This window comes from Megalobrama amblycephala, linkage group LG21, assembly GCF_018812025.1.
Source record: "Megalobrama amblycephala isolate DHTTF-2021 linkage group LG21, ASM1881202v1, whole genome shotgun sequence".
NCBI classification, from domain to species: domain Eukaryota; kingdom Metazoa; phylum Chordata; class Actinopteri; order Cypriniformes; family Xenocyprididae; genus Megalobrama; species Megalobrama amblycephala.
In genome coordinates, this window is record NC_063064.1 from 19,651,782 (window position 1) to 19,673,507 (window position 21,726).

Below are 21,726 nucleotides of genomic sequence, written 5' to 3' on the forward strand. Positions count from 1 at the left end.
AGACTTCAAGCAGCTTGGATTCTGTGCCTCTCCAGTCTTCCTTCAGACTCTGGGACCATGATTTCAACATGAAATGCAAAATTTACTTTTATCTGAAAAGAGGACTTTCGACCACTGTTCACTGTCCAGTTCTTTTTCTCCTTAGCCCAGGTAAGATGCTTCTGACGTTGTTTCTGTTTCAGAAGTGGCTTGGTAGTCCTTTTCCTGAAGATGTCTGAGTGTGGTGACTCTTGATGCGCTGACTCCGGCTTCATTTGACTCATTGTGAAGCTCTCCCAAGTGTTTGAATCGGCTTTACTTGACAGTATTCTTAAGCTTGTGGTCATCCCTGTTGCTTGTGCATCTTTGCCTACCCAATTTCTTCCTTCTAGTCAACTTTGCATTTAATATGCTTTGATACTTCACTCTGTAAACAGCCACCACATTCAGTAATGACCATCTGTGACTTACTCTCTTTGTGGAGGGTGTCAATGATTGTCTCCTGGACCATTGCCAAGTCAGCAGTCTTCCCCATTAGTGTGGTTTCAAAGAACAAGAGATACCTGGAATTTATACTGTAGGGATGGTCATTTAATGAAACTCAAATGTAAATATTCTAATATTTTGAGATACTGGATTTTGGACTTTCATTAGCTGTACACTCTAATCAACAAATTAAAAAAAAAAAAAAAAAAAAAAAAAACTTTTGAAATGTTTTACTTTACATGTAGGGAATCTAGTATAAATGAAAGTTTCATTTTTTAAAATAATTTACAATAAAAAAAATGAACTTTTTCACGATATTCTAATTATATGACCAGCACCTGTAAGTAGGTAATTTACCTAGCAACCTTAGCAATAAACAGCAGCATGTGTATTTTTCTTCTTTGATACACGGAGGACCAGCCAACAGAGTCATACAAGGTACAATGATGAGTTTGTTAAGAGGCATTCGTTACAAAGCGTAATGCAGCATTTTTTTTATTGAGGATAATGTTGCATGCATATAAATCATCCCACCGTAATCCAACACTGAAAGGAAAGAGCTTTGCACAATTTTCTTTCTAGCTTCAAAAGAAAAATCTTTAAATGAAAAAGGAAGCCTAATTTTGGTCAGTCTACCAGTCTGTGTCTCTGCTCAGTGTCCACCAGGACCGGCTTGTTACCAGGCTGTGCCCCACCCCAGTGGCCTGCAGTCAGCACAAGCCATCTACCAGTCATTGGCCTAGGCTAGTGTCTAAAAAATGGCACAAGTTGGCAACCAGGTTTTGTCCCAGGCCAGCGACCTGTAATCAGCAGCTACAAGCCTGTGCCAAAGCCTAGCAGCCTGCAGTCCACCAAAGCCAGGTACAAAGTCTGTGGCCCAGCCCAGCGGCCTGCTTTCAGCACCAGCTAGCTACCAGTCTGTATCCCAGCCCAGTGTCTAACTACCAGGACAGGCTTGTTACCAGGCAGTATCACAACCCATTGGCCTGCAATCCGCACAACCCACTACCAGTCTGTGTCCCAGCCTGCTGACCAACCTTTGAGTCAGCCTAACTACCTGCTTCTTCCCAAGCCATCGCAACCCAGTTACAAGTCCCCAAGTACAATGGAACCAAGCTACCAGCCTGAAATGCTGCCCAGCCACCAGTCATATATATAATATATATAATTCCCCCACAATTCACAAACATTTGAATTAGAAGCAAACATTGAAATGAAAAAGAAACAGACTATGAATCTTATTGGAGAGAATTTATTAAAACACATTAAACAAATACACTGAGTACAAAGTGAAATGATGGTAGTTCACTTATGTTTTCCATATTTATATCTCTGCAAAATAGCAATACTGTTTATTGTTTTGCTCATAGCTGTTTAGAAACCAGGGCAAAGATCTCTCTGGTCCAAAGTAATCTGAAGACATCTCACATGCTGTGCGTTCATTGCAACAAAAGTGTCTTGACCAGGGTCTTTTGGTAGCTTTTGAAGCCTAGTGTGTACTTGAATGAAGAGACTTCTAATATTAGACTGAAGCTTTTTTAAATACTTCATACATTCATTTTGGCTTCAGTTTGATTGCATTTAAATGGATCTTAATGTCAATATCAATACTGTGATAAAAAGTACAAATGAAATGGTGTAAACTCATCACACAGGATAAAAACAAAACTTATTTTCACAACACATTTTATGCTGCTGGCTCTCTCTTTATAACCTTGGGTTTAAGGTCCCTTGACTCTTGAGGCTGCCTATGTGTTTCACTGAAATCATTTGAGGTTTCTCTAGCATGTGCGTGTGAACATTTAACTGCATTTCCCCCCCCCACATTCGTAGTTTACACAAAAATGACCATCACCTTGAACCCCTTAAAACTACTGCAAAAGAAGCTATGATCACATTTACGGTCAGCCATGACACTTCAGTGCCATTTACATTGAGGCTGAGATGCAGAAATCAAACGAAATACTTCATCTACATTAATTAACATGAATACCACAGACCGAAACTGAGTATACGAGTTATTGAAAGAGGTTCTACTGCATTTGAAATGGCCCATAGGAGATGCCGTCTCTATGGTCACATCCGATCTCCATATAAAGTGCGCTGCTTAAAAATACAGTTACACAAGGCATATCATTTCAAATTTAAACAAAAACAATCCATATCCACACCACTTATGGCACCAGAACAATCATGTCAATACTATCCATAAGCTCGGCTTAGTAAACCAACGCACTTAGGGTCCAAGTTTTCACAAAATGTCAAGCAAAATGCATCTGACAATAGAAAGAATGTGAAAATAATAATACAAAATGTGGGCAATTACGTTTACAAATTCATTGTATCTGCATGTGAGCTCATTCAGGAACATGGTGGAAACACTCCACAATGCTGAATTCACTTTGTTCCGGAAATTAAAAACTTGTAGAAATATTTCAGGCATGCTGTTGATAACTACAGAATATAATTTTGGATTGTCCTTCAATTTGTAAAATCAAACAAAAGGTCGTTTAAAAGCAAAAATGTGAAACTTGGCACCTACACGAATTTTTCGGGAACATTTTAAATTTGAAAAATTAAAATTAAATTTTAAAAATATACATGAAAATTGAATCCATAAATAGTCCTTTTGAGGTGAGAATGCTTTTCCAGACCTATGGAATTGTGAGCAGAGTGTGCTTCATGTAAAAAGTCACGATGATGTACGTTTTAACATTTATTCAGGTACTGTACATTTTCCCCACAGACTTACATTGCAAATGAATTAATATATAATAATAAATATTTTTGGGACAAAATCATTTCTGTGGTATTCTACAGTTTACCACAGATGATGTCAATAGAGTTCATTTAAAATGAAACATTCCTTTAAAGTTGAGGGTAAGCTCTAATGTTTGACAGCGAACCCCACAACTGGGATGTTTTTCAGATTTTTCAAAGTATCATATCAGCTCTTAATTCACAAAAACATTGCCATTGATTTATTACTGCTCTTAGGTACAATATGTAATTTTTGTTTAGTGTGTATTATTCAGCAGGTCATGTGATCTTGCATAAAGCAGCCCAAGCTTTTAATAGGCTGCTGATTCATTTGAGTGTACACTGTTTTAAATTGGCTTTCAAAAGTACTATTAATTTCATTAGGGGTAAAACGTTTTTTAATAATTAAAAAAAAAACAACAACAACACTAAAAGCACCTTTTAACCTTTCATGGGTCAACACTCTTTTTAAAGAGTAATGTAAACTGAAAACAATCTACTACAATTCAAAAAGCAAACATCAGTGGCGACATACTGTAAAATCATCTAAATTATTCCAGAGAAAAATGACAGTCATTGCACAATTCTGTGTTTAAATGCACTACACAGCAATAACCTGCAGGGGCAGCAACAACACACCATTCATGAGCAGAGCCAGGAGAAAAGCAGAGGCTGCAAATGAACCCAGAGGTGGGACGTCCGGTCTTTGAACTGGCCAGGAACTAGTAGCACCTCCAGATGGCTCAACGTTAGCAGAGATGAAAATGTCCTTCATGGCCATCAAGAAAAACACACCATGATGCAAAAATAATAAAAAAAAACAAAGCTCAAAGGACTGTCAGAACAATGGTGCCCTTTACATAAGCGTTCTCAGTCTCTCCTTAATCGATCAAGACTTTCGTATCTCAGAAGTTAAAAAAGAATGAAAGAGTAACGGAACTCTACCGAATAAAACTTATAGGCGAGTACAAGTACAGGTTCTGAAAGACAAAAGTGCAACTGATAAGGTTTGCTGTTTAATATTTGTTGTTTAGAGGAGTTCTCCAAGGTTCTGTCTGTGTCGTACAGATAGAGGACGGAATGGCTGCAGGCTAGTCCTCAATGCATATAACATCGCTGGGTTTGCCCGATTTTAAATCAGGGGTGGCCACATCTCGCAGAGGATCACTGGACTTTTTCTCCAGGTGGCTGGTCGGTGCTGGAGGTCCGTTTGAGGACACTAAGAAGAAGAAAACAGCAGCATTATACTTCCATATGTTAAGCTACTTTCTCAGTGGTCACCATAAGTCTCAGACTGCTTGCCGAAGAATGCCCAGTCAGGGTCATTATAAAATGAGCTTTTATCTTTATATTTTCCATTTTAATTTTAATTTAAGTTTTAGCAATTTTGCTATGTGCTTAAATATCTCTATATAGCTTTATATTTTTTTTTTCTCAGTTTTAGTTTTAGTAATTTTAGTAGTTGCCAAGGCGATATTTAAATTTTTCATAATTAAATAACCACACAATACGCGTTGTGCCTAACAACGCCTCTTAGCTGTTATAAATTCACTGTAAACCACGGCTTCTTGGGGCTATTGCTTTATTTTATTTGATATATTTATATTTTATAGTTTAATATTTAACCATTTTAGTTTTAGTTAACATTAACAATATGGCTCACAGTCCGTTAATTGACTGTTTGTTGCATTTAGCACACAAAAACAGAAAACAGAAATCACTTGTGAAATCACAAGTTCCAATCAGATTTTCGACCACAAGGTGCACAGGTTACAAAATGTAATCACAAGAATTTTACTTGGTAGCAAACTAGATATTAATTTAGAGAAGTAAAAGGCATGTAAAAACACGACTAACTGTGGCTGCTTGCTTTACATGTCTGTCAGGTGGTCTCTTCCTTTTTAAGTGGGCGGTTCTTAGACCAGGGTTCCTACACATTTTCCATTTCAAAATTCCATACTTTTGCACACAAATTTCCAGACCTCCTTCCAAACAATTTTGTACCATTGGTAAGCCTCGGTCTCCTTTTCTATGTTTTCTCTGCTTCATGTTTGTAGTAGGGGTCTTACAGTCTTTTAGTGATTTTTAAATCAGTGTTTGATTGTTGAAATAAAGTTTTGTATTTAGTATTCACGTCTAGGCCCTTCTCTTCTTAAAACTATGTTCCTGTGTGACTTCTGTTGGGGATTAATCTACAAGTACTAATATATTCCCTGTTTAAAAGGGTGGCATAGTGACTTAGTTTGTTTCCCTTTCTGACCATACCACTCGCCACATAGGCCTAAATATATAATTTGTTTAACATTCTAATAATTCGACACATTTACTTCATAGACATCCTTCTCTGATTTATCCATTCTGTTCTGTTGTAAGTATTTGTTGGTATCAAAACATTTGTATTGAGTAGCCTATGAGTATGAGTAGCCTACACAAGTGCAGTAATAGTTTCCGTAATATTTTAGAAATTCATAAGTTTCTAAACATCTACAAAGTAAAAAGAGGTGTAAAAGGTGATGTGTAGGGGGGTCTGGGGGCATCCTCCCCCAGGAGAAGATTTTTGTGATTTTAACATGCAAATGAAGCATTCCGGTGCACTCTGACAAGAACATAAATGGGAAAACCAACATTTGCTTCAAGTAAAAAAAAAAAAAATAAAATAATAAATTATTGGCAGTAGGGCTGAGCATTGACACAAATTTCACAATTGATTGCGATTTTGATTCAGAAGCTTGCGATTTGATTTTGATTTGATTACCTTCGATTCAATATTGATTCATTTGGGGCCTATCAGGTCAAGTACATGGCAAATTTCCTAAAAAGAAAAAAAAATCTCTCTCAACTAATGCTGTAAATTATACAAGGAACCACAGCTGGTACATCATTATAATATTATGTTAAAATTGATTTGCAAGCTACTTTCATATAGGCTAAATTACACATAAGGAAGTTTATATAAATTTTTAATGACAATTATTTTTCTACTCTCTTTTTTTTTAAATTTAGGCATTTAAACATTTAAATGGTGGCTGTCATGAAACAGATTTATACATTTAATATCGAATCACATGTTAAGTACAAATACAATGAATATGCAATAGCCTATAGTGCATTTATTTAGCAAAATGCTCCTCTCGAAGTTCATTTTTGTAGCTGAATAATGAGTTTTTGGACATTGAACAGCTTTTCTGAGGTAGGCTAAATGTGACATTTTTACATGCTGTTTTATTGATGCCTTTCTACAGTTGAAACAATGATTGATCGATTGCATGTGATACAGATTTCAGTAAGTTGTACTTTATCTTTCAACATCCCTTTGGATGTTCAATCATGTTTATTTTGTGCTGTAACTAGTAAAGTGGAAGAGATGGTTGGTTCACGAGAGCTACAGCGATCTATCACGCCACAGAGCGCCAAGAAAGATCACGACTCACTCCAGTCTATGGGAAAGTAGCCCATTTTCGATTCTTGTGAGAATCCTGAGACACGCACTCGCCCTGAAAAAAACCTCTTCAGATCTCCACGATTCACATAAATTATGTATTTTGATTCAAAAGAGCTAATTTCGCTGTAAAGTGACTAGTTTGCAGGTATAATAAATTAGAAAACTGAATAGAGACAATAGTCTGGAAACATAAATATTTTTCCATACTCTGATTTCTTTTTTCCATACTTTTCCAGACCTGGAAATTACTCAAATCAAATTCCATACTTTTCCAAACCGCGTAGGAACCCTGTTAGACAGAATATGCTGCAATAAGAATTCAAAGACATTAAAGTCTGACTAGATAAGTCAAAAATATGTTATAAGAATGTTTTGCTCTCAAGTTATAAAAACAGAAATTCTGAATATTCTCTGAACGTTCAAATCGTCCAGTTTTTTAAATGTTTAAAAATGTTTTCTTGGTTATAGGAACATGAAGGGAACATTCTATTTTGCTAATTTTACGGGATTGTTATTTTTGAATGTTCTCTGAAAATTCTGAAACAAGCAGTAACATTTAATAGTTTTAGAGGAACATCCATCTGCAATGTTTCAGAAAAAACATTCCATGAATGATGTATAGATAATGTTTTTATGCTAACGTTTTAAAAAAACATTATTAACTCTTTCCCCGGCATTGACAGATTTTTCCGACATTTATGACGTAATGCCTCCCCGCCATTGACGGAATTTTCCGGCTTTCCTTGTTTTCACTGTTATACTAAAGGATCTTCTTAAAGAATCTCCATATCAAAAGCAGAAACAAGCAATAAAAGCATTGCTTATGCATGATGTAGTCTTTGAAAAAAAAAAAAAAATTCTCAGCTTTTTTTCAAAATGTTGCTTTTTTTTTAAGAACCTTAGCCACATTCAAGTGTTTATATATATATATATATATATATATATATATATATATATATATATATATATATATATATATATATATATATATATATAAGAATGCATGAAGCTAGAGTAAAACTTTAAAATTATTATTATTATTTTTTTTTATGTTCAGATATTCATACAACAAAATATTCTGGGGGGGATTAAATTTTTGCGAAAATGTTCAAAAACGCTGGCAGTGGCTGGCAACTTTTTAAAAAAATGCTGGTGGGAAAAGAGTTAAGGACCAGATAACTTTGAATGAACATTCTATTAATGTTACTGGAAGAACTTTTGTCTATAACTTTGAGAGAACCTTGCCAGAACGCTAGCTAAAGTTCTGAGAACGCTCCCTGTTATCTGGGAACTCAGATTCAAAGGAATAGTTCACCCAAAATTCTGTCATCATTTATTCATCCTTATGTCAGTCCAAACCTATATGCCTTTCTTCTGCAAAACAAGCAAAAAACACTGGGCTCAAATTTAAATTGGAAGAAGAAACTGATATATATTTGGAATGGCATGAGGATGAGCAAAATGATGACAATGTCAATTTTTGGGTGAACTGTCCCTTTAACTAGTCCACTGGGTTTTTGACTACTGTGTGCTCTTCATTTCAAGGCAAATGTAGGCCACTAACCGCTGACGTACGGCCCCAGGGGCATCTGGCTGTAGTTCACCATTGCGGTGCCTCCAGGTCCACGGAACCCTCCGGCGAAACTGCTATTATACATCTGAGAACAGCCGAAAGAGCCCTGAGGGAAAGGCTAAGGGGAGATGAAACACAACATTCTAACATGAAGGTTCACTCACATGAGGCCCATCTATTATTCATTTTGTATGGACTACACATATGGCAAGAGACGTGTCACCTGCTGAGGTGGCGGCTCGTTGCCCCGGCTGGTGAGCCTGCTGAGAATGCCCCGCTCTGACATCTGGAGCCGGGCGGACACGGGTGGGACCCGCGAAAGCATGGAGGGCAACCGCGTCACGTCAGCCTTCATGTCGCTTAACAGCTCCTCCAGCTGATTCAACACTGAAACAATATTGGTGAATATCAAAATAATAATAATAATAATAAAATTCAACTATTGAAGAAATTTACAGTTGGCAAGTTTAGAGATACATTCCCGTTTCAAAGTTTAAACTGCTGGTTAACTTGTTTTTTTGTTTTGAATGAAATTAATACCTTTATTCAACAAGGAAGCAATAAATTGATCAAAAAATGAGAGTAAAGACATTTATAATGCTACAAATAAATTACATTTTGAACTTTCTATTCATCAAAGAATACTGAAAAAAAAAGAATTATGGTTTGCACAAAAATATTAGGTTTTCAAATGTTTTCAGCATTGATAATTTTTTCTTGAGCACCATATCAGTGTCACAGTCATGTTCTGTTTCACTGTCTTGTTTAGTTTCTATTCTTAGTTTTCATTGACATTACCTGAGTTTTTACTGTATTTTTGATCAAATGAATGCAGTCTTAGTGAACAGAAGCGACTTCATTCAAAAACATTAAAACTTACAGTAGTGTACATTTAGTTTTACGAATCTTTACGGATCTTTTGTTTCGAATCAGTGGTTCAGACTGTGTATCAAACTGCCAAAGTCACGTGATTTCAGTAAACAAGGCTTCGTTATGTCATAAGTGTTTTGAAATTTCAATGGTTCACCACTTGGGGGTGTGACTTTGGCAGTTTGATACACGCTCCAAACCACTGATTCGAAACAAAAGATTTGTAAAGCTTCGAAGCTTCATGAAGCAGTGTTTTGAAATCGCCCATCACTAGATATTGTTGAACAAAGTCATTATTTTGTCTTTTTGGTCTTGTCGCTTCATACCATTAAGGTTGAACCACTGTAGTCACATGAACTATTTTAAATATGTCTTTACCTTTCTGGGCATCTGAAAGTGTTAATTGTCTTGCTGGCAATGCAGGCCTCACTGAACCATCAGATTTTATCAAAAATATATTAATTTGTGTTCAAAAGATGAACAAAGGTCTTACGGGTGTGAAACGACATGATGGTGAGTAATTAATGACAGAATTTTCATTTTTCTGTGAACTAACCCTTTAAGAGCAAGCAACATGGGGCGGTTCCAAGCATCAGGGTGTTTATTATATTTTTAGAATATCACCTTTGTGCAGCACAGCATTGGCTGGTTTGTTACCAGCCAAGGACTCTTTGGAGAGGTGCTGATGGGACTCAGCCAGGCACTCCACCTCTGCGAAACGTGTGTTGAGGGCCATGGCAGGGTGACTGGGGTCTTGAGTCATATTCAGGTACGCTGCACGCCGTAGCTGCTCCTCGATTACCAAAGCCTGTTCCAGGAGCTAAAACGTGAATGAAGAATGTGTGAATATGAAAGATTAGTTTTATTGAATTGAAATAAAACACATAATAACTTGTACCTTAAAACGTCTGGCGAGAAATTTATTCTTCATTTCTAAGTAGTTTCCTTTATGCATTTCTGTCTTGAAAGGCTCATTGAGAATGGTGTACCGTGGGTCATTCTGAATGTCCTGCCAGCGGGCATAGCCATGTCTGAGAGAACCTGGTTAAGGATCACCTCATATACTGAAAAGGTTTTACACACAATTACAATAAAGCACACAACCCAAAGTGGTAAAGAATTATTATTATTATTATTTATTTATTTTTTTGTATTGAAAAACAGCACTTTAAAGAACAAGTTGGGTGAACTATTTCCTATTTCAAAAGAACACAAGAAAAAAAAACACACACATCAGTTAAGATTATCCACTATTCAAAAGTTTTAGGGTCAGAAGAAGTTTATTTTCTTTTTTTTTTTTTTTAATTAATTAATACTTATATTTATGTTAGGTGACAGTAAAGAGAATATATTTAAAATATTTTAAAATATATTAACATAGAAAACAATTGTTTTAAAGTGTAATAATATTTCACAATATTACTGTTTTTACTATATTTTTGATCAAATAAATGCAATCTTTCAAAAACATTACAAAATCTTTCCAACCCCAAACTTCTGAAAAAACAACAAAACAAGAACAAAAACAACAGAAAAAGAAAAACAATTACAGTACGATAGGAGCCATTTTTATAGCAATATTAAGACAGCTCAAAAGCTCTATGGAAAGAACAGGTGAGGATACGTTACAATGCCAGCCAGCAGCCAGTAGTCATGGCGACGGTGCCAGATGTCGTACATTTTGCCAGATGACACAGCTGCGCGTTCCTCGTTCTGCCACAGTGTGTGTAATTCTGAACACACATAAACACTCATGCGCATCCATGCATTCTTTATCTCTGCTATAATTCACACAGAATTCTGAATCTGCTGTGTGCAAGACAGCAAATCAGAAAGACATCAATAAGATAGCAACTCACCTGTGAATCCTCCATCTGCGATGTTGAACATGAACCGAGTCTTGACGCTGTTTTTGTCATCTCTGTGGCTCTCGTCTGTGTCGTCCCTAACATCTTTCTCTCCATTCAATTGGTTCACAATTTGTTCTTCAGATTTTAAATCATCAGGAATGGCTGCATAAATGACATTGACAGGAAGCAGAGGGTTGGTACTGTACTTTCCATTAATAGGGTACACATCAGTGTCTCATTAATTTTTTAAGCCTTAAAGGGATAGTTCACCCAAAAATAAAAATTGTTTGGTTACCAACATTATTCAAAATATCTTCTTTTGTCTTCAGCAGAAGAAAGAGATTCATACAGATTTGGAAAAACTTGAGGGTGAGTAAACGATGACAGATTTTTCATTTTTTGGTGAACTATCCCTTTAAGAATCAAATGTTTTTGTTGTGAGTTAAGAGAATTATAAAACTGACTGACAATTTTATGTTTCAAAACCAAAGAAATATATACAGTCAAACCAAAATTTATTCAGACACCTTGAACATTTCATTCATTAATATAGTTTTTTCACTATAGTTTAAAAAAATGGTAATAAAATATGAGATCTCAGAGTTAAAATGTGTCAGAAAAAAATTAATCTTAATTATTTCAGATAACACTTAAGCAAAACATGGTCAGGTCAAAGTGTCTGAATAATTTTTGATTCCAAACTTTTATCAGTTTTACTGGTAATCCACTGTATGAAGAGTTTTTGGGTATAATATGTCACAGTTTACTTTATTTTGCTATCCTCACTTACATAAATGAACTATAGTGTCCTGCACCCACTAGTAAAAATATATAAAAAATATCAAAAATGTCTGAATAATTTTTGGTTTGACTGTATATATATATATATATATATATATATATATATACACACACACAAACCAACATTTGGTCTCAATCTAACCCCTACAGAGTTACTGAGTTTAATTTAAACTAAATTTGCAACCCTTATACTGATTCTGATACTGAAATATACTTATACTGATTTTATTTTATGTTATTTTTAATTTTATTTATTTTCTAAATGTCTATTTATTTTGTATGTATGTATATTTTTCTAATGCTAGAAAAAAAAAATCACAAATCTGGGTTTTAAAGTATATTTAGAAAATTTTAGACAGTTTCACAACAAATTGCAAAGAAAATAAAAAGAAGAAAAGTAATTTTATTTTGACCTCCTGAGGTGGTATGAAGGCACTGACCTTTTTTTTACTGACCATTTGTTTAAAAAAAAGAAGAAGAAAAAAGTTTCAGGCCCTATTGTGTAGAAAGTGCACATTTTAAGATGCTAATTTGAGGATAAAATGAATCTGGAATCTTAGTGTCCCCTTTTATTCTTTTTTTGGAACTATCATAAACACATACCACAAATACTGACCTGGTTTTTGCTCCTTTTCGTCTGTTTTTGCTGGGCTTGGTTTATTTTCCCCTCTCTCTGGAGAAGTTTCTTTCCCTTTACCACAGTCTTAAATACACAAAATATTTTAATATTTTGTTTATTGAGAGAAATGTTTCATAGAATCATTATACGCATAGTGAAGAATCCTTACCCAAAGGTGTCTGATTGGCTGACTGCTCACTAGGCTTAGTGGCCGGCTGTGCTTGATTGGACAATGGCTCTGAAGGGACAGGAGGGGTGTCATTCTTCTCATTCTCTTCTATTTGTTTCTCCTCTGGACTGCCACTCTTTGACTCTTCTCCCTCACTGGTCTTCTCTGGTGCAGGGGAGGATTCTGGCATAACTGGCTGCTGTGAGAAGAGAGAGAGACATTTGTGACAAAACCAGTCATAAGTCACACGGGTATATTTGTAGCAATAGCCAACAATACATTACGTAGGTCAATTGATTTTTCTTTTATGCCAAAAATCATTAGGATATTAAGTAAAGATCATGTTCCATGAAGATATTTTGTAAATTTCCAACCGTAAATATATAAAAAAATATTTTTGTGAGTGGATATGCATTGCTAAGGACTTTGACTTTAAAAGCGATTTTCTCAATATTTAGATTTTTTTGCACCTTCAGATTCCAGATTTTCGAATAGTTGTATCTCATCCAAATATTAGTCATATCCTAACAAACCATACATCAATGGAAAGCTTATTTATCAGCTTTCAGATGATGTATAAATCTCAATTTCAGAAAATTGACCCTTATGACTGGTTTTGTGTTCCATGGTCACATTAAATAAAGACAAGTGAAATGAGAGACAGAATAGATATTTTTTGATGACTTCAGTCTGACCTCAGGGTCCAGCGATTTGGTGTTCTCTGGTTCTGTAATCTCCTTGTCTTCTTGAGAACCAGACACTGACTCTGTCTTATCTGGAAAAAAAAGAAAAGAAAAAAAAAACGTTACTGTCTAACCACAAACCATCAGCATTTCATTATATAGTACACACACACTCTCACACACCTGAAGGAACAGGTGTGCTGGGTTGAGTCGGAACCGGACTGGCAGGAACAGGGGTGTTGGGGTCCGACGAGACACTTTCAGTTAGTTTTTTCAGCTCCAATCCCACAGGAATCAAATCTGGTGTACTAAACTTCCCATTAACATGCTCAAACTCCTGAACCTACGTACACAACAGTAACAAGAGCAAGATAAAAATTAAGTAGAGTTTTCATCTGTCAACTTAAAATTGTTTTTTTTTTTCTTACTATGGTAGTCAATAGGGGGCGAGATCTGCTTGGTTACAAACATATCTTCCTTTGTGTACAGCAGAACAAAGAAATGCATACAGGTTTGGAACAACTTGAGGTTGAGTAAATGATCTAATCCTAGATGAACTAATCCTTTAATATTCATTGCTAAACAAATATTAAAATAAAAAAAATCAGTGTTTTAAATTTTTACAAATATTCTACAAAAGTACATAATGCTATAGAATGTTAAAGAACATAATTTAAAGGTGCCGTAGAACGTCTTTTTAAAAGATGTAATATAAGTCTAAGGTGTCCCCTGAATGTGTCTGTGAAGTTTCAGCTCAAAATACCCCATAGATTTTTTGTAATTCATTTTTTTAATTGCCTATTTTGGGGCATCATTAAATATGCGCCGATTCAGGCTGCGCGGCCCCTTTAAATCTCGTGTTCCCCTCCCTCGGAGCTCGCACTTGCCTTAACCAGCATAAACTAATATAAAGTTCACACAGCTAATATAACCCTCAAAATGGATCTTTACAAAGTGTTCGTCATGCAGCATGTCTAATCGCGCAAGTATGGTATTTATTTGGATGTTTACAACATTACACACTGTTGGAGAGATTTATAAAGAATTAAGTTTTTATGAATTTTACAGACTGCAAGTGTTTAAAAAATGAAAATTAACGACAGTCTTGTCTCCGTGAATATAGTAATAAATGATGGTAACTTTTATCCACATTTAATCCACATTTAACAGTACATTAGCAACATGCTAACGAAACATTTAGAAAGGCAATTTACAAATATCACTAAAAATATCATGATATCATGGATCATGTCAGTTATTATCGCTCCATCTGCCATTTTTCGCTATTGTCCTTGCTTGCTTACCTAGTGTGATGATTCAGCTGTGCACAGATCCAGACGTTAATACTGGCTGCCCTTGTCTACTGCCTTGAACATGAGCTGGCATATGCAAATATTGGGGGCGTACATATTAATGATCCCGACTGTTACGTAACAGTCGGTGTTATGTTGAGATTCGCCTGTTCCTCGGAGGTCTTTTAAACAAATGAGATTTATATAAGGAGGAGGAAACAATGGTGTTTGAGACTCACTGTATGTCATTTCCATGTACTGAACTCTTGTTATTCAACTATGCCAAGATAAATTCAATTTTTAATTCTAGGGCACCTTTAAAATAACCATAAATTTAAAAAAAAATTCAAGTTAGATATTTATGTCCATCAAACTAAAAGCCAGTGCACATAAGATGCAGTAAGTAATTCATCACCTTCTTGCGCACCAGAGACATGACACCGATCCGGGTGAGAACGTGTTGGCGGGACAGGCCTTCCCTAGGGACCCCATCTGCAAATGTCTCTGCTCCATCTGCCCCTGGCTCACACAGGTGCCTCATGAACAGAGAGACATAAGCCCTGAAAAACACACAGGAATAAAGACCAATGAATGAAAAAATATGCAGAAAAAATATGAACAGACTATTACAGAGAGACACACACATACCTGAACTCCTTTTCACTTTTCCCTCTCAGGTCACGGACCAGCCAGTGAGAGTTGAAGGCATCTTGTGGGGGCATTCCCCAGCGCATAATCGCATTCAGGAAGGCTTTCCGCTGCCGGGCGTTAAATCCCAATACCTAAAATCCCAAAGGTAAATAGCCAAAGCTTCACCTGAAAAAAGGAATTACGCAATAACTCACTCTTTTCAGAATATTGTAAGAAGATTCACCTCTATATTTCCTCCAACTCTAGCCAGCAATGGCGGCAACGGTTTGTCCCGATCACTCTTCAACTGTCTGCGAGATTGTCTGCGTCCTCCTGGAGGAAGAGTAACTCATTAGGCTGACGGGAAATCTCCAAGTACTTTGATGTCTGTCATCAATCATTCACTACTGTCCAAAAATGTGGGGTCGGAAAGATTTTTGAAAGAAGTCTCTTATGCTCACCAAGGCTACATTTATTTAATCAGTTGTGAAATTATTTACAAATAAAATAACAAACTATTACTATTTCTATTTTAATATATTTTAAAATGTCATGTATTCCTGTGATGGCAAAGCTGATTCTTCAGCATCATTACTCCAGTCTTCAGTGTCACATGATCCTTCAGAAATCATTCTAAATATGCTGATTTGTTGCTCAAGAAACATTTGTTATTATTATCAATATTGTGCTGCTTCATATTTTTGTGGGAACCATGATACTTTTTTTCCAGGATTTTTTGATGAATAGAAAGTTCAAAAGAACAATATTTATTTGCAATAGAAATCTTTTTTAATGTTAGAAGTGTCTTTACTATCACTTAAAAGCATTACTTTCTTAAAAAAAAATCAAATAAAATCTTACTGACCCTACATTTTTGAACAGTAGTATATATATATATATATATATACATATATACAATATATATATATATATATATATATATATATATATATATATATATATATATATATATAAGAATGCCTACCTTCAGGTCGTTCCTCAAAATCTTCATCCTCATCCTCGGACCCGACAGAGTACTCAGACTGATTATCTGAAAGATCGTCCTGCCATTCTGGGAACAGGATTGAGAGGGAATGCTTGTACACTCATATATGCAGTTTTATGCTGAGTTATAGCACTGTCAGCATCTGTGTTTGGGTACCTTGATCCTCCTGAGAGGCGTCATTATAGTTGACCTGTTTGCGGATGCGTTTTCCTTTGCCCAGGTTCCTGGCCAGATCTTCCTGCTGCTGCTCGTAATGGTGCCTCAGGAGCTTCTCCCAGTAGTCTGGATCAACATTCTCTTCCTGCTTAATAATCTCCCTCTGGACCTCCTCCTGCAGGAAAACACACACACAAATACAGATCATACATCACTGGCCTCTTATTGACTTCAGTTAAGCTAATTCTAATTATTATAGACTAACAATAATCTGTATAAGACATAATATAAATGTTGTTTGTTTGTTTTTTTGATTATTTAGTCCCTTTATGAAGCTGGATAAAGCTTCTCCATGATGCAGAACTGTGGTGGTACCATGGTACAATGAAGGTATCAGATGGTTAATGGTACTTGATTTATACCAAGGTACTGAATGATTATGTACCATGGTACTCCAAGGTAGCAAATAAACACAAATCCACAAATTTTTATCTTTAGGACTAACTTTACGCACTGTACGTCATTTTTCTATTGATGAAATCTAATTGTATCTATATGGGTTGTTATAGTAGTATGTAATGATGTAAGCATAATCAGCATAATCCCAAGAGACTTTCTCATACTGATAGTAGCTGTCAGTGTGGAAAAAGGACAGAAAACTGGAAATTTTTGCTTCTGCCTATGTCTATCATGACACGTTTATCATGACATCCCCTCAGGCGCATGAGAGAATAAGCGACATTTTATACATTCATGTCCAAAACCGCTGACTTGCTCACTCACTCTCTCTTCACTACATCGCAATAGAGAAAGAGAGAGTTAAAATGAGCGCATTTGAACACAGCTCACAATTATTAGCACCCCTAGAATTTTGTATGAGTAAAATTTCGTTGAAGTATATTCCCATTCATATTTACATTTTTTAGCACACCAGGGTGATCATGAACATGAAATTGTCCAGCCATGACTTCCTGTTCCACAGGAGTATAAACATGAGGAAACACAAAGGCCAAATTCCCATAAACATTCATCACAATGGGTAAAACCAAAGAATCAAGATCTGATGTGCAGCAAAAGATTGTTGAGCTTCACAAAATAGAAAATGGATGTAAGAAAAAAGCTACAGCACTGAAAATCCCCATTTCCACTATCAGGGCAATAATTAAGAAGTTCCAATCAACTAAAGATGTTACAAATCTGCCTAGAAGGGGACGCGTGTCTAAATCGTCCTAATGCACGGTGAGGAGGAGAGTTTGAGTGGCTAAAGACTCTCCAAGGATCACAGCTGGAGAATTGCAGAGATTAGTTGAGTCTTGAGTCTCAGAAAGCCTAAAAAAATGATCAAACAGCATCAACATCCCCACAAGATGTTCGGGAAGATTTCAAGAAAAATCCTCTGTTCTCATCCAGAAACAATCTCCAGCATATTCAGTTGTCAGACAAGACTTGAGCTTCAAATGGGACTAGCTTCTATGGCCAGATGAAACTAAAAAAAAACTTTTTGGCAGCAAACCCACCAGATGGGTTTGGTGCACACATGGATAAAAAGTACCCCATACCCACGGTTAAATATACTGCTGGATCTTTAATGTTGTGGGCCTATTTTTCTGCTGGAGGTCCTAGACATCTTGTTCAGATACATAGTATCATGGATTCTATCAAATACCAACAGATAAAAAAATCAAAAACTGACCGCTTCTGCTAGAAATCCAATAATGGGCTGTGGTTGGATCTTCCATCAGGACAATGATCCAAAATAAACATCAAAACTAACACAAAAATGTGTCACTGAGTACAAAATGAAGCTTCTGCCATGGCCATCCCAGTCCCCTGACCTGAACCCTAAAGAAAATGAGTGGAGTGAACTGAAGAGAAGGAGCTGGGAATCTGAAGGATCTGGAGAGATTCTGTATAAAGGAATGGTCTCTGATCTCTTGTCAGGTGTTCTTCAAACTCATCAGGCATTATCGAAGACGACTCAGAGCTGTTATCTTGGGAAAAGGAGGTTGCAAAAAGTATTTAACAAAAGGGTGCCAATAATTTTGGCCAATGTGTTTTGGAGAAAAACATTTATTTCATAATGTGATTTTCTCCCCACTTTCAATTCTTTTCCTTCAATGAAAAGTTAGATTTTTGCTTATTTTATGAATTAAAGATCAAAAGGATAAACAATGCATAATAATTTTTTATAGTCATCTTTGATCATATTTACCAAGGGTGCCAATAATTCTGACCACCACTGTATTGTTGTGATGGCAAAGTTGAATTTTCATTTTTTTCTGGATTCTTTGATTAACAAAGTTTAGAAGAACAGCATTTATTTGAAACAGAAATATTTTGTAACATTATAAATGTTTTACTGCCACTGAATAGAAGTATTAAAAGCTTTCAAAAAAAAAAAAAAAAAAAAAAAAAACCTCAAACTATTAAACTGTAGTGAATGCGTCAGGTCGCAAAATAAAGAAAATTATTTACAATCTGATGCTACTGTTTAATTGAAAAGAAAATCTATTTTAATAATAAAAAATAATGAAATATGTGTAAACATCGGATTGCATGTTTTTGTGTGTGTGTTTTCAGATTGCAAAAAAAACAAAACAAAACAAAAACTTTTTCTGCCTGCCGGAACAAAGCCACAGTGATGCCGCCTTTCCACACAATATCAAATCCATTATCTTGAGCATAGAAGAGTCAAATAAATAAAGCATTTCTAATGTAGTCATTTCAAAAGGATGAGCTACCATTCATCTTTGATCACTTGTTTAATAGAAAAGAGACATGAGCAACAGACAGTAAAGTATCTGTATCTCACCTCTCCATCCTCCTCTCTCACCACATACTGAGCCACCTTAAATGAGCTCAGGTACTCGTTCATGTTTTGGATTTCTGTGTCTTCAGTGGCATCCTGACTACGGTCCAGCAGTTTGGAGATGGCGTTATCATCATAGTGGATCACACTACCCTCCTCTCCTTCTTTACTGTCTCCTGCAAAAGAGATTTAGAACATGAACTACTGGAATCCACAAACAAAGTGCCAAAACCACTTCAGCATACCCATCGTTCTGGCAGCTTCCACATCGTCTTTGAAAAGCTCCTCAGTGCCAAACTTGAGGATGTCGTCTAGTTCCTGTTTGGACATGGAGCCTGTCTTAGAGCCCAAGCCAGGACGCACCACCAGGTGGGTCAGCATCATCTTTCGCTTGGCCACCTGGGTAATACGCTCCTCTACGGATGCCCGAGTTACAAAGCGATAGATCATCACCTTTTTATTTTGCCCGATACGATGCGCCCTGCTGAATGCCTACAAGGACAAAGCGAAAAGATAGATGAAGACAAAGTCAAAGAAGAACACAAGAAAGAAAAATAAAAGTGATCATTAAATAATGGAGACCTATAATGTGTAATATATCTCTATCTATCTATCAATCTATTTTATTTTATAAAATGAAAAATATGAAAATAACAAAATGTATTATTTTATTTAAAACATACTATCATTCTACATAGCTTCAGCCATTGTAATGCAGTTAAATACTTTCAATAGTATTTTAACTACACAGTTTACTTCCCCAACACTGGTGTTTGCATTACCTGAATATCATTGTGTGGGTTCCAGTCAGAGTCATATATGATCACTGTGTCTGCGGTTGCCAGATTGATACCCAATCCTCCAGCACGTGTAGAGAGCAGAAAACAGAACTGCTGAGCCCCGGGCGCTACACACAGGATGACAGACAGTCAGTATGAATGCCTTAGTATCCACTATACCACACACACGTAGACATCACTGCAGTTTCACTGTCCGCATCCTCACCGTTAAAGCGATCGATGGCCTCCTGTCGCAGCCCCCCTGTGATGCCCCCGTCAATACGTTCATATTTATACCCCTCAAACTCCAGGAAGTCCTCTAGCAGATCTAGCATCTTTGTCATCTGAGAGAGGAATCAACAGTGCAGGATAAGACACAAACAAAAAAGACAACAGCAGTATCCAACAAAGGGACAAATGGCAGCATTAAGCAAAATGTTAAGCAATCCCAGCTTGCCAGCTCATACTTAATTTCATCCATACAAAATACAACAACAATATGTATATAACAACAAAACAACATTAATATGTATGTTTATTCTCAAGCACCTAGGAAAGAAAAGGGTGGCAAAATGAAGTCTCATCGAGACAACCCCACTTTACCTATGCCATTCATCAAATTAATGGATGCTGTGATTCCACAGGCAATTTAAAATGGGAGGGAAAAGAGTCCGAGGACTAAACAATAAAGCAGAGATAAATATAGGCTCCGCCTTTTCATTTGTCAACTCCATTTAAAAGATGAATGAGCTCCGCTCTTATTTTCTATTCACAGTTTACCATCTAATTAATCTTCCACTGAAATAGAGGCACATATTTATGTTTTTTTTTTTTTTTTGTTATTCACAGGGTATTTTGAGCTTCCAAAGAGGAAATAAATACCACACATGACACTATACCTGAGAGAAGATGAGAACCCTGTGCCCTTCGTCTTTGAGCTTTTTGAGCATCTTCTGAAGCAGGGTGAGTTTCCCTGAGGATTTCACCAGGAGGTTACCGTCATAAGAACCGTTGGGTAAGACGGGAGCTTCCTGCATAAATAAAAATGAAAATATGTTTGGAATCAAGTTTTAACATTTATACTAACATATACTGTATACCGTTAAGAAGCTTAGGGCTGGTAAAATGTTTAAATGTTTTTGAAAAAGGTCTCTTTTCCTCACCAAGGCTGCATTTATTTGATCAAAAATACAGAAATATCACATAGAAAATATGAAATATTTACAATTTTAAAATATTTATTCTTGTGATGGCAAAAAAAAGCTGAATTTTCAGTCTTCAGTGTCACATGATCCTTCAGAAATCATTCTGATATGCTGATTTGATGCTCAAGAAACATTTCTTATTATTATCAATGTTGAAATTTTTATGGAAACTATGATACATTTTAGTCAGGATTCTTTGATGAACAGAAAGTTTAAAGATGCCATTGAACATTTTTTACAAGATGTAATATAAGGGCCATTACATAGTCAACGCGAGAAACGCGAGCAAGCAACGCGAGCGACGCGAGCGACGCGCTCCCTTTCATAGTCTAAACAGTGGACGCAAGCGTCACGGGCGATGCGTGTATGCAATACACCGCTCACGCAGCAGGGGGTAGTAGAGTCGGGTGATATTCAGATCAAAATGGCAACTGAAGAGGAGTGTATTCAGTGCCCAAGGAAGTCGACCGGAAGTTGAAGTCGGCCGGGTGCCGCCATCTTGTAGCAGAACTTCACTTGCGTTAGCATCCCCATTGACTCCCATTCATTTTGGCGTCACTTTGACAGTGAATAACTTTACATCTGAGGCATTTAAAGACTCCATTTGTCCATTATTT

At 36.2% G+C, this 21,726-nt stretch overlaps 1 protein-coding gene across 3 annotated transcripts in view; it reads right to left on the minus strand.

The window, feature by feature from the left end:
• Positions 1-1,701: 1,701 nt before the first annotated feature.
• chd5 (chromodomain helicase DNA binding protein 5) overlaps positions 1,702-21,726 on the minus strand; it is a 46,593-nt gene continuing 26,568 nt past the window's right edge. For all 3 annotated transcript variants that reach the window (XM_048172004.1, XM_048172003.1, XM_048172002.1), the window contains exons 20-40: positions 20,804-20,935; positions 20,131-20,248; positions 19,908-20,032; positions 19,371-19,617; positions 19,129-19,301; positions 16,317-16,491; positions 16,140-16,226; positions 15,399-15,487; positions 15,173-15,306; positions 14,940-15,084; positions 13,416-13,575; positions 13,245-13,324; positions 12,550-12,748; positions 12,378-12,464; positions 10,970-11,122; positions 10,735-10,843; positions 10,009-10,141; positions 9,735-9,930; positions 8,464-8,627; positions 8,232-8,358; positions 1,702-4,444 (exon numbers count right to left, since the gene is read on the minus strand). In XM_048172004.1, the coding sequence (XP_048027961.1) occupies positions 4,317-4,444; positions 8,232-8,358; positions 8,464-8,627; positions 9,735-9,930; positions 10,009-10,141; positions 10,735-10,843; positions 10,970-11,122; positions 12,378-12,464; positions 12,550-12,748; positions 13,245-13,324; positions 13,416-13,575; positions 14,940-15,084; positions 15,173-15,306; positions 15,399-15,487; positions 16,140-16,226; positions 16,317-16,491; positions 19,129-19,301; positions 19,371-19,617; positions 19,908-20,032; positions 20,131-20,248; positions 20,804-20,935 (2,961 nt within the window). In that variant the 3' untranslated portion in view covers positions 1,702-4,316. The remainder of the gene's footprint in view (positions 4,445-8,231; positions 8,359-8,463; positions 8,628-9,734; positions 9,931-10,008; positions 10,142-10,734; positions 10,844-10,969; positions 11,123-12,377; positions 12,465-12,549; positions 12,749-13,244; positions 13,325-13,415; positions 13,576-14,939; positions 15,085-15,172; positions 15,307-15,398; positions 15,488-16,139; positions 16,227-16,316; positions 16,492-19,128; positions 19,302-19,370; positions 19,618-19,907; positions 20,033-20,130; positions 20,249-20,803; positions 20,936-21,726) is intronic.